The 12,880-nt window shown below is 32.7% G+C and overlaps 2 protein-coding genes across 4 annotated transcripts; one reads left to right on the top strand and one right to left on the bottom strand.

Moving 5' to 3' along the window:
* Positions 1 to 890: 890 nt before the first annotated feature.
* LOC125077279 (Krueppel homolog 1-like) lies at positions 891 to 3,112 on the bottom strand. The gene is made up of 2 exons (XM_047689185.1): positions 2,959 to 3,112; positions 891 to 2,266 (listed from the first exon to the last, which is right to left on the bottom strand). Exons 1-2 carry the CDS (start codon positions 2,963 to 2,965, stop codon positions 1,206 to 1,208), a joined length of 1,068 nt encoding a protein of 355 aa, XP_047545141.1. The 5' UTR covers positions 2,966 to 3,112; the 3' UTR covers positions 891 to 1,205.
* A 5,539-nt stretch (positions 3,113 to 8,651) lies between these two features.
* Positions 8,652 to 12,790, top strand: LOC125077396 (pre-mRNA-splicing factor CWC25 homolog). Of its 3 annotated transcripts, none has more exons than XM_047689328.1 (4): positions 8,652 to 8,712; positions 10,125 to 10,337; positions 10,406 to 10,693; positions 11,906 to 12,790. In XM_047689328.1, the coding sequence occupies exons 2-4, from the start codon at positions 10,155 to 10,157 to the stop codon at positions 12,761 to 12,763; spliced, it is 1,329 nt and encodes a 442-aa protein (XP_047545284.1). In that variant the 5' UTR covers positions 8,652 to 8,712; positions 10,125 to 10,154; the 3' UTR covers positions 12,764 to 12,790. The 3 variants fall into 3 exon arrangements, with proteins under 3 accessions (XP_047545284.1, XP_047545283.1, XP_047545281.1); XM_047689327.1 differs by lacking the exon at positions 8,652 to 8,712 and adding an exon at positions 9,248 to 9,367; XM_047689325.1 differs by lacking the exon at positions 8,652 to 8,712 and adding an exon at positions 9,725 to 10,048.
* Positions 12,791 to 12,880: the final 90 nt, after the last annotated feature.

Below are 12,880 nucleotides of genomic sequence, written 5' to 3'. Positions count from 1 at the left end.
ACCAACAATGAAACAAAGTTTTTTTATTCAATAGGTAAAATTCGATAATCGGTGCTAAATATCAAATAGTCCTAATTATTGAATCAAAAATGAAAATGTTAATGTTGCCGCAATCAGTACCATTTGTCAAAAGGTGAATAACTGGTTGGACAATAATATAACTAAACGGAAAATATTGAATACTAGAAAAATAATAATTATTAAATAAAAGCAAAAAATGCTAATTTTATTATTGCAAACATTTAAACGATAGATAAGTGATATAATGTTTATTATGAAGATTTTAATGATTTATCTATTAGATTTTAATTAGTTTTTGTTTCTGTATGAGTAGTAACAGTTTATTTATTGTAAACAATATAAATATATCTAAATTAAGTCACTATAGCAAAACCATATAGAATCAGAGTACTCATGTCGTAAAAAACCATTGAGTTATCTTTTTGAAAGATATTATATTAATATTGTATTTTTGTCAAACGGTTCGAAGCCGAATATTTGTAAAGGATAATACTGTTGACGTTATATTTCATTTTGATTTGAATTGAATATGGGAGTACAGTAGGTATTTAAAAGTATTACGTAGATTATGTTCATGTTAGGTTTACGTTTTTATATGCAAGTACCTTGTTAATTGTTATTTAATGTTTTCAAAGTAAAAGTGATCGCAAACAAAATCGACATTATTTATTTATTTCGGATAACACAATTTTTATATAAGTTACGTCATAATGCGATGTATTAAAAATATATATATACAATAAGGGTTTAAATATATATTTTGAGAAGCAATTAAAACTTAAATGTATATTGAACAATTATTTAGTAAATTTAAAAAACACTAAGTACAATGATTAAGTAAAAATGAGGAAAAATAAATAAAAAAAAACTTCAACTTATATTTTTTTACTTAAGAATAATAACACATAGTATAAATACAAAACTTATTCTATTAATATTGACAGCACAAATACGTTTAAACATCTAATTAGTCTTTTTTCAAGATTAAAATTTAAAACAATACATTCATTGCAGCATTACAAAAAACTTCAAACCTGGCTCACGTCACTGACGATGATGATCATTGTATGCTCTACTAAACTATCACTACAGACTCATACAGTCATCTTACAGCCTTCGATTAGAATAAAGCCTTATTAGCTAACTTGAACATCGAATTATTGAGAAAAATTGTGAAACAAATGCTACGAAGACTCTGTAGCCGGAGGAGCGAACTGTATAACGGATGTATGACGTACTACTGGCTCCACTTGCACAGATTCTACTTGTGGAATGATTTTACGTTTTCGGGGAGGAAGCGATGAAGGAGCGAGTGTCATAACTGTCATGGAAGTATTTATAGCAGGTGGCGAAGGAGACGGTAGCGGTGAAGTAAACGGTGGCGTGGATGTTGTCTGCATCGGTGTCGGCATCGGGCAAGGAGGTGACGGCGGAGAACTAGGTGGAGTGGGAGGTAATTGTTGCAATGCAGCTTCTACAATATCACACATTACATTGCCTTTTACAACTAATGGTACAGTGTACTGCGTAGCCGTTGGTGCTCTAGGTGTCTCCGCTCCGTGTTCCTTATAAATGTGAGCTTCCATCTGCTTCTTAGTGTTAAAGGTCCCATCGCATACTGTACAACGATAGCAGCGTTCCCCGAAATGTTGGAAGCGATGTAGTTTTAATACGTGATTGTAACCAAAATCGCGTAAACATATTTCGCAAGTATAGGGGCGTTCTCCGGTGTGAGTACGCGAATGCACTTTGAGTTGCTTTGAGCAAGTGAACCCCTTGCCACAGCCGGGCGCGGGGCATCTATAGGGCTTTTCACCAGTGTGCGTACGAAGATGAATTACTAATTGTCCCGACTGTATGAACGTCTTATGGCAATGTGGGCAGGCGTGTGGCCTCTCCCCGGTATGTATTCTAGCGTGACGATGCAGTTTACCGGAATGTTCGAACGCAGCTCCGCAAACTCCGCATCTATAGGGTCGCTCTTTAGTATGAATCCGTCGATGCACTTGAAGATTTTCCTTCACACTGAACATCTTGTGACAGTATTCACATTCGAAGGGTCGTTCCCCTGTGTGAGTTCTATAGTGGCGCACTAAACGTGCCGGCACGGCGAAAGTCTTGTGACAAACATCACATCTGTGAGCATCGGCGGCGACTCGATGTGAGCGCGTGTGAGCTGTTAGTGCACTCCGAGTCGAAAGCCTCAACCCGCATTCTTTGCATTGGTGTTCACGTTCTTCTTCGCCTGGAGAATAAGATATGAATTCAAAAGTAGTCGACAAATTATTCATATTATTAATAACCTTAACAGAGTAATTAACGGTGGACATTAGCTGTCAGCGTTTTATCGCGACGACCGTTCACAGTACAATGTCTGTTGTGGATGGTATGCGCGATCAGGAATATCAGGATGCACATACTACGGCCACATAGGGGTGCGGATAGGAAGGGGGGAGCGCGGAACGAGGCAAAGTGAATGTCCTCCGGCAGCACGTGGAGGCCCGCACCGCGGTTTCGAACCGATAGTGCCGCGGTGGGCCTCCACGTGTTTGGGCCACCGACCCCGTGTCCGCACTGTACCCCGCGCCGCGCTCACCCGCGCTCTCTGCCCCCACTTTCATTATATCCTCACTACTTATATATTTTATATTTATTACTTCATTTTTAGGATTCAGTATCGCGTTATTTGGGTTAACTTTATAAATATTTTATTAACAATTCAGTTTCCATCAAATATTTAAATTATTACATCTAAGCAACTTTTTTTTTAGAATTCCTAATTTATAAACCGGGAAATAATAACTTCACATTTTTAAAAAGAACAGTCAAATGATCATGCACTAAAATATTTTTAATTCCTATTTAAAATTATCAAATTAGAAATTATTGTCCGTAAGTTGTACATTGATAGTTATGGAATAATAAAGATTTTCTTACCTATCATGTTCAATGACGATGATTTATTTCCAAGTGTCAATGGCGTCAGTGTTGGTGTAGGTTGTGTAGTCGAGTACGACGCTGGACAGAACTGGCGCGAGCGTGCGCTCCACAGACGGTCCGCGGTTGAATGCGGAATCCGCGAGCAGCGAGCTCACTGCTACGTACAGGCAGCGCATTTGTCCTCCGCTCTCCTCTACTTAGGGTGCCATTTATTTTGAGGAAGCGAGGAAAAATCGTTGCGACGGTTACCAAAGATAATTTAATTTCACAATATATATTATATCAATAGTATAATATGTTTTAGTAACCATATTAAGTCTATCTAAAATTATATATGATTCATAAAAAAATATAAATTGTTATACATGAAATAGACATTAACATTTTGTAGTTTGCATATTTCATTTTTTTTTTAACTTTTCATTAGGACTGACTTGGACCGTATGTATTCTACGTAAAGATGTTAAATATAATATAAGGTTTTTTTACGGCTTTAGTCCATTAATATATATTTTCCACATGGTTAGCCTACATCCACGCGGCACACACACTTGTACGTTGTGTTCAAGAAACAATTTTCTATATCTGTGTGTTCATAATGATATTACTACGTGGATCTCAAAACCAAAAAATGACAGCATTTTTACAAGTTTATTACGTATTTCGTTTAAAAATTATGTACATTTTTTTTATTTCGAAGTATTTTTCTGAGGTTTAGCTAATAATATGTTTTTATGAATGATTGTTAAGTTATATTACCTACTGTCGTATTTCACTTATTGCCAGATAACCTACCATACTAATGGTAAGTTCAACATAACTTAAATGATCAGGTAAATGCGCAAGTTGTTGTGCCTGCGCGCTCATAAAGTAATAATACTCATTTTAATACATGTACATATGTTGTATAATGCGTATTGTATGTATACGATATACGACCGCGGCTTTGTTGAAGGTTGGAGAGGGCAGCGGAGAGCGGGCGCGGCGGCGCGGAAGGGGAAACACGTGGAGGCCCACCGCGGTTTCGAAGCGCGTGTGAACTCTCAGCGCGAGTGCGCGTGCGTGGCTCGTCCGCCACCTTCCTCCTCCCGCACTCTTCTATTTTGTCTGTCTAGGACAATATGTTAGGAAGTTTCATTTGGAACATTATCAGTTATTATACTTTTATGCGTATCTTCTACATTGTTAACTATTTTTTTCAATTTCATAACATAACTATTATTAATTAATAATATACACATATTAATAATTATATCTAATGATTATGTTTTATAACAGAACTCACTTATGTTTTGCTAGATGTATCAGAACATGTAATTTGTAAATGTTTGCAAACCTAAATTCATTATAGGTTATTTTTTTTATATTTAGGGAAGAAAATACAATGCTTGAAAAATTTTATGCGTTGAGCTTCAACTTTTGTCGGATCGATAGGAAACGAAAGTGTTTCTAGTGGTTTCACTTTTTAGGTTTACTTAAAAGTTATTTTTCTTTCAGACATTTCATAGTACTGAAGAACAAATTAATTGACTTAAAAAATCCACATTAGCCTATTGAATAAGACAAAATATAAAGTTGTAATAATTATAACGTAACAGTAAAAAAAACCATGTGTAAAACTAACCAAGTAGATGTTTGTATTGTTTAACGTTAATATATATGTATATATATTGCTGATTTCTTGCTTGATTAAATGCTTAAAACGATATCAAATGTTATCAAGTGTATGAGTATGAATTCAGAAAAAGCGATATTCTATTACAACAGACTGCAACTTAGCTTCCTAGGTTATGATGTTTAAATGACGTATTTATAGATTAAGCTTTATCTGGAGAGATTATTATTCTTATTTATTGGCTGGAGTTCGTATTTATTTATTTATTTATTTATTGGAAAAGGTTACAGGTTTTCTATACTCACAATAAAACGTATAAAATCTACACAAATTTAATTTTACAATTATTCTAGGTAGAGTTATAAATTAGGTAATATAGGTAGGACTAGGAGTCTAATGAACAGCAGTTGTTCTATTTCTGACTATTTTTAATTTATTTTTTATATTCTGTGATCGCTATTATTAAGTTTAAAAAATAAACAGATTTTTTTTTTCACTTCCATTTCAATAAGTTTGTTTACAAAAATAAGCTATATTCAAACATAAGGAATCGATTTGCAATATTTCAATTATTATTTTCATTAAAAAAATCCATTATTATAAGAAAGCAGAACTTAATGATAATTTTTAATACAAAGGTATAATGGTATAATTAAATCATAAACAACATTTACCAACCTTACATACATATATCTAAAAAGACGATGATAAGATTAAATGAAAATAGTTATTTATCTGGATTTACAGAAAGACTGTTACAATATTTTACAAATTCCAAGACGGAAGTGATGATTAAAGTAATTAATAATTTAATTGTCACGCGATGACACGATACATTGATTTCGGTTACATTTTCTAATTGAGGCAGGTTAGTGCATGCATTCTAACCTATTAAAACATCTATAGAAAATGGTTCCCCTTTAAGGGTGTGAGCGACACGTTAAAATCAAATTGGCCTTTTTAAACCGAACGAGGGTGCATGCGGCGGCGGGGGCGGGGGAGGGTGCAGGCAAGCGGTACGGGGGGCGAAGTGTCGACACGAGCTGCACGCGGTCACCGAACGTTCGAAACCACGGTAGTGAGGCCACCGGCGCGTGCGGCTTGCGCCCGATTCAACCTTCCTCAACGCGACCGCAACTGACCCGCGCCACGCCACGCCACGGACAAATACCGCGCCATCGCGCAGCGAACGCGGCGCTGCGCTACATCGCCTTGGGTTCCTTGTGCGAGTTGCGCCTCGCGCGCGTAACCTTCCGTAATATTTCATTCTCTGATAGTCAATGACTATTAAGCTTCAATATAATAGTCACATATCATATTTACATTTATTAATTTTATCGAGAAAACGTTTCTACCATTAATAAACAAAAGTATGATACAAATTATAATAAGTAGGTAACACTTAATTATAGAACACCTTTTCTGTAATATTTTATGAAATATGAGTTACCTCAATATCAAGAGTTACCTCAAATAGTTAGTTTATTTCCTATACTTTCTTTAGGTAAAATAAAAAAAAGTCTAAAATATCTTACTTTCATATGATGATATAACTCCACTAATATCCAAAAACAAATAAGTAATAAAACATGAGTAATGTAAGATCATTAATTAAAAATTATTTATTGTAAACATACCTAAGATAGTGTTATGTAATTACGTATCTAGGTAATGTTTATATTCTGAGTAGAGTAATTTTGTGCAGTACATAAATACTCTAACAGTCATTATTGTATATTGAAGAGTAAGAAATTTACAAAAACACAACAAACTATAACACCAATGGCAAAGTAACATAAAGATGATTACGTAATGTTTATAATATAATGTATTTCCTCTAGCCACCATACACGTGTATTTATGTCATCAGTAAAATACATTAATTTTGTTCGAATACAATCATATGAGTCAATATCAGTCAATTGCTTTAACACATCTCATGTACAAACAACGAACACTATTTATAATAGAAAGATAAAATTAAAATATTTCAGACACTAAATTGAATTGCATAAAATATGTTATGATTTTCGAACTACCATTGTATTTATTTAAAAATAAAAAATAACTCTTTTTTTATCGTATCGTCCTTTATAAGGGGTCAGTGTCCAGGGAAAAGAGGTCGGTTGTTAAATCAAATCAAACGGATACACAAAACATTGCATATTGAATCTTCAACGTTGAAAATAAATTAAGATATATGTCTTGAGTTTTTAATGTTACTATTAATAAAAATAAATTAAATATATTTCAAAGTAAAGGAGTCAGCAGTACATAGATTGTTTTATAGACTACTAGCTGCCTGTCTTGACTGTGTAAGGGAACAATTAAAAAAAAAATACCCTTTCCTATACCTTACTTGAAGTTGAAATGTTCTCATCGGAAATCCTCTTCATATCTCATCGGAAACATTTTTATAAAACCCCTTGAATTATTCTAAGTTTTAGAGCTTTTTGGTAATCTACATCGCTTACACACTAATTATAACCCGTCACACAATCCGTCACTTTATCATATTATATCAGTTCTTATTTTATACATTAATTATTATTGTTATTTTAGACATTAAAAGGCCGTATTAGTCGAACATATCTACGTAAGATATTAAATTGATACAATATTGTAACATAACGATATATATATACTCTATTCCAACAATAACAGGAAAAAAGCGAAATAAACAACATTTGACAGTAAATTAACGCGATATGATTGGTTGATTGATCTATGATATTCACTATGGATTTGCGAAAAATGGCGTTTTGAAAGTCGGCGAGACTGTTGTCGGAATTTCGGAAGTAAAATGAATGTGGAAATATGTAGTTAATTGTAACAGTGTTATATTATAAATAAAGAACTAAAAAAATTGGAATAGGCTGTAAGTACGTTTTTCTTCTATCTAGCATGTATAGTACGGAAACAGGGTTATTATCATTTTGTTAAAATTGTAAAAAATACTTTGGTAAAGAAGGCATATTATTCGATACAAGAGTATATTGATGATAAAAAAGCGTGAAGTTAATGCTTGTTGACTTCCAGGCAGGAGACATACCTAATATACATATATCATTGTATTTAACTAACATGACTGTATTTTTAGATATTGAAAGAGTCTACTGAGCTTCTGGCCGGTTCTTCTCGGTAGAATCTACATTCCGAACCGGTGGTAGCTTTACTTTAAATAGTTTGTTAAATGACGATTCAAAAGTGCTTGTAAAAGTCTACTTGAATAAAGTATATTATGATTTTGATTTTTTTTATTATAAATGACAAAGTAACCAAGACAAACCACAACAGAGGAAATAAGGATTTAGTGAGTCTTTTATAAAAGTTATACCACTTGTAATTTAATAAATATTCGTGCGAGAAAACTTCGCCTTTGGCTTACAGCGAATGTGCATGGCTACATTGCATCGTCGTATAGTTTATTGCGAAGTCGCGAAGATTATTGCTAATATAGTCTAAAATGTTATCGTTACACTTCGTGAATCCATATAAAAATTACACGCTCGTCGTATTTATTGCATTCGGTTTTTGAAAAATGTGATCGCGTAAGCGAAGCCCATCGCGATAAAACACAACAGCGAGAACTTACCGACAGCTGAGCGAAGTACCGAAAAATGTTACTAATAATTCGTTGGTATTTTTTGCTAGTTGCTACCAAATACTAATAACAACTTAAATTCATTCCAATTGGGATAGCCGTTTGAATGATAGGGTGACAAACATAAAACCTTTTAATCTTATAAAATTCATTAATATTTTCATATTACATAATCTCTTAAGGATGTATTATAGTTTGGTCATATAAATGGATATATTTTATAAGCTTGATCTCGACAAATAAAACCACCAGTCTTCCTTATTACTTTTTAATTTAGTTGTCGCCTGTCTGCAACTATTGATGAGAACAAATGCATTGGTAGAAAGTTTAAGTATTATAGATATATGTAGTTATGGACAAACCATCAACACGTGTTACTTGGTTTATTTATTAATAGATAATATACATTGTAATAAATTATACATAATATAAGCGAAGGGATCATCGACCCGATACATTTGATGGGCCATGCTTTGAAGACGTCGAGGCTCGAGCCAGAGGTGAACGACCGACCTCGTGATCGTGGTGCAAGGTAATAATTGTTACACGTGCATTTCTATTATTTGTATTAAATAATTATGAAAAATAAATGATTCTAATGGTACAAATTGCAATACCAATGGTAATTTATTTCTGATGCGACATAATAAAAGAACAAGGTCAGATTTGAATATTACTGTTGCGATTTCAAATACACATTATTCATTGGTCCAGTTGTTTTTTTTAGTGCATAGTCGGTTGGTGATGTAATCTACCTAATTTTCAGAAGGCAAGGGAAAACATAAAAAAAAAATCAATAAGATCAACATGTGTAAATAGGTTTATGGGGCAATACCATAATTAAACCATTCACGAGCATAATACGAGTTTTAGAATAAAATAAATTATTAAAATACGGCTGTACCGACGCTGCCACTAAAATATAACCATAATTTCGTTGACAACGTCGGTAAAGTCGTATTTGAAAAGTGTTAAATAAGTTCCAACTTATTTAGGTAGATGGAGTTTTTATCGCTATAAGACAAAAATAGACCGATATGGTTGGTTATGAATTTGAGAGTTTATCAGATTCAAATCATGATAGTGCGTTGCCTCTATGTTGCCGTCTAGTCTTGTAATACATATAAAAGTAATATAAAACTACGTATTTCATCAACCTTGCAAACTTAAGAAATGAATAAACTCGAGTAAGCAGTCAGACTGCGTAAGAGAATTACTGCGTAATTAAATGTACTAATTAATGTATTGAATATCCAGTCTGTAACTTTGTTCTAAACCATAACTAATATTTTTTATTTCTAATAGATACTTCCTAAACTATTTAATATCTGTATATCTGTATTACTAATATTGTACTGTATTTTTAGTTAATTATATTGTAATAATAAACATTTTAATATTCAATGTTAACAGGACACAGATGTTTTTTTAAAAAGAATAATGAAACACAGTTAATGAACATTTAAAAATCAGAAAAGAATTATAAAAATAAACTAAAAACTAATAAAATATATGTAGTTATGGTTAATAGTTATACACTCTGTGTCGTGTCAGTCGCAATGCAAAATGTCTACTGACTGATATGACTAGTGACGACCAAAATGTTTAATAAATTAAACTAAGAATTTAATTGAAAATGTTGAATACAAAATACAAATATATAACTATAATAGACATTGCATATTGCGCTCACGGTCACGACTCACGCTCAATGCGTTGGTAAACGCCAAAACTGAAAAGGAAAATAACAAATAGATGTGTTTGTTTTGCGACTATTAACCTTATAATTGTTTATTTGTTAAATATTAGAATTAATTTTATGTTTTAGTTATAATATATTTTTGACAAAAATGGGCGGCGGTGATCTGGTAAATTATATATTTACAAAGTATTGTAGTAATATTAAAAATACATACATTTATTAATATTGTGTCTTGTTTTAAGAACACCAAGAAAACATGGCATCCCAGTACAATGAAAAACCAAGAGCGGGTGTGGAAAGCAGAACAAGCAGCAGCAGAAGAAAAAAAACGAATAATAGAATTAGAACGCGAAAGAGCCCAAGAGAGAGACCGTGAAGAATTAAATGCCTTGGCCAAACAAAATGCCCATTCTTCCTCTGAATCCAATGACAATCGTTTGCGTTGGATGTATGATGTATGTGTATAAATAAAAAGTTTTATTCTTGATATTTTAAACTGTTTTACATAATCATTTATTTTTAGAAACCTGATAAAAAAGTTCAAGATGAAGACTATTTGCTCGGTAAAGCAATCGATAGGAATTTCGATCAAGCTGGTAAATCTGATCAGAATGAAATCCCAGCTGTATCCCGGCGAGTAGTTGGTTCTAGTATGATAACAACAGCGGGTGATGTTCAGGTAGACCTTGCACGAAAACTCAGAGAGGATCCATTGCTGTTGGTCAAAGAACGAGAAAGGGCAGCACGTGCTGCTCTGTTAAATAATCCTGTACAGAGACGTAAACTTACTGAGCTGTTACGGAAGGAACAGGTAAGTTATGAAATTATATTATTAAGAACATACTTGTTTTGATATTTTATATTATTTAGGAATGTCATTAAAGGCTTAGTATAAAATTGAGATATATTTAATGAAACATTTAAGAAAGAAATTTCTGCTAAGTTTTATTATTAAATTAAATTTGATGACATAATAATTTTCAATTAGTGAAAGTATGTTTGACTTAAATAGTGTGAAAACAAATAATATTATAAAAAATGGAGTGTTGGTCTGTAAATGTCCCACAACTGGGGAAAGGTCTACACTTTTGAGGAGAAGGTTTGGAGCTGTTTCTATTACCTGAGCATGAGATAAATTGTAAACAAATTAATCCTATCCGCATAAATAATTTTTGGTTAATAGTCACATATTCTGACCACAAAGCTGAGATGGCCCAGTGGTCAGATGAAGTGGATAAAAAATTCAATATCTAGACATGCAGTAGTGTGTCAAGTCAAGTTCAAGCTAAGAGAACTGGTGAGCAGGACCGTGTTTAATATTATACGAACCATTTGGAGCCACTGTAGACGCCCCCATAACTCTCATTATATGAAGAGTTTAAATTGCTTAGGATGTTCATATTTAAGATAATTTAGTCAGAGTGAGTTTAGTAATTTTGTTTTTTAAGTTATAATTTGTTTAGTGCTTTATGAAAAAATATCAGTATGATTTATTATACGTGTACCTGTGTTGACAAGAAACTACATGCTTACTAAACCTCCAATTAAGTGACTAGTCAATTAAATAGAAATCTCCACACTTTATTTTATTTTACAATGTTTATTTACAAATTTAAATTGTGAATGTATAAATTTGGGAGTAAGTGTTATTGTAGTCATGAGAAAAGAAGAAATTATATTTGTCATAATAATAATAATAATCCATCCATTTTATTATGACAAAAATATTTATTATTATTTCATTGTAAATAATCATTTATTTGCATTCAAGTATAAATTATTTTAATTATACCAAAAAAAGCAAAACTTTTGACATGTGTACATAAGTAGAACAAGTATGCACCTTCTTATAAATACACACTTACTATTTTAACAGTTAAGGCATTAGCACTTATTTGTTTTACCTCATTATTTCTTATTTTCAAGCCGTGAAACCTTGTATAGCTACAGTTAATTTATTTATTTGACTGTAGTATGGGAAATAATAACTTCATTAAGCATGTTATATTATTTACTTTTTCAGGAGCAGAAAAATTTAATTAAAGGAGAAAAAAAGGCTAAGAAAAAAGATAACACCCTTGATAATCTATTAGCAGCTAAATTAAATGCTTTAGGTGGTGAGAAAGGAATGGACATTGCAAAGTTGCTTGAATCAGATGACAGTTCTTCAGATGAAGAAACCAAGAAGAAGAAAAAGAAAAAGAAGAAAAATAAGAAACAGAAATCCAGAAAAGGTCATGACGAGAGTGATGATGAATTATCGCAAAAAGGTAAAAAGATACGAGAAAGCAAGAGCTACCATAGAAGTAGTGATAACAGTGATAAGGAATGTAGTTCTAAAGTCAAAAAGCGTCAGTACAGTTCTAGATATGAAAACAGTAATAAATCATCTTCATTAAAAAGAAAAAGCTCGGACACTAGCAGTGATGAAGTTAATTCATATAAAAAAAACAGGAAGGATTCCTCTCCTAAACGATACTGGGAAACTGAAAAACAAAATTCATCTCATGAGTCTTGCAATGATAGAAAATATTTGAATAAGGATTATAAAAAGTATGATTATGATAGAAAGCAAAGTAGAATTCGCGATAAAGATCTTAGGGATAAGCAAGAGATAAAAAAAACTGGCCTTAGTCAAGAAGAAAAAGCAGCAAGGTTGGCATCAATGATTGCAGCGGGGGCGGAGAGGGAAGTTCAGCGAGGCCGTCGTGTGGCAGAACAGCGAGCAGAAAATGCAGCGCCGGAGAAATCAGTACCACGCCATTCATCGCGTAACGAAGCGCGGGTCTTACCTGACTCTCTCGAAAGCAGGATTCATTCCAACAGACATTACATTCAACGTAACCAACGACACATGAACGAGCATTTTGCTAGAAGATAGCCAAGGATTAAATTAAAAACCTTATAATTTTTGTTTAATTTTTCAATCATCATACATTTTAGCACTATTTAATATAATATTGACATAAATAAATGAATACACAAATGCTATTTAATT

Source organism: Vanessa atalanta, chromosome 3, assembly GCF_905147765.1.
Source record: "Vanessa atalanta chromosome 3, ilVanAtal1.2, whole genome shotgun sequence".
Taxonomy (NCBI): domain Eukaryota; kingdom Metazoa; phylum Arthropoda; class Insecta; order Lepidoptera; family Nymphalidae; genus Vanessa; species Vanessa atalanta.
This window is presented reverse-complemented; position numbering and strand designations above follow the sequence as displayed.

Excerpts from the sequence above, each read along its gene's own strand:
- LOC125077396 (XM_047689325.1), top strand. Across the intron at positions 10,338-10,405 it reads GTTTGCGTTGGATGTATGAT|AAACCTGATAAAAAAGTTCA; the intron begins GTATGTGTATAA and ends ATTTATTTTTAG. Across the intron at positions 10,694-11,905 it reads AGCTGTTACGGAAGGAACAG|GAGCAGAAAAATTTAATTAA; the intron begins GTAAGTTATGAA and ends TTACTTTTTCAG.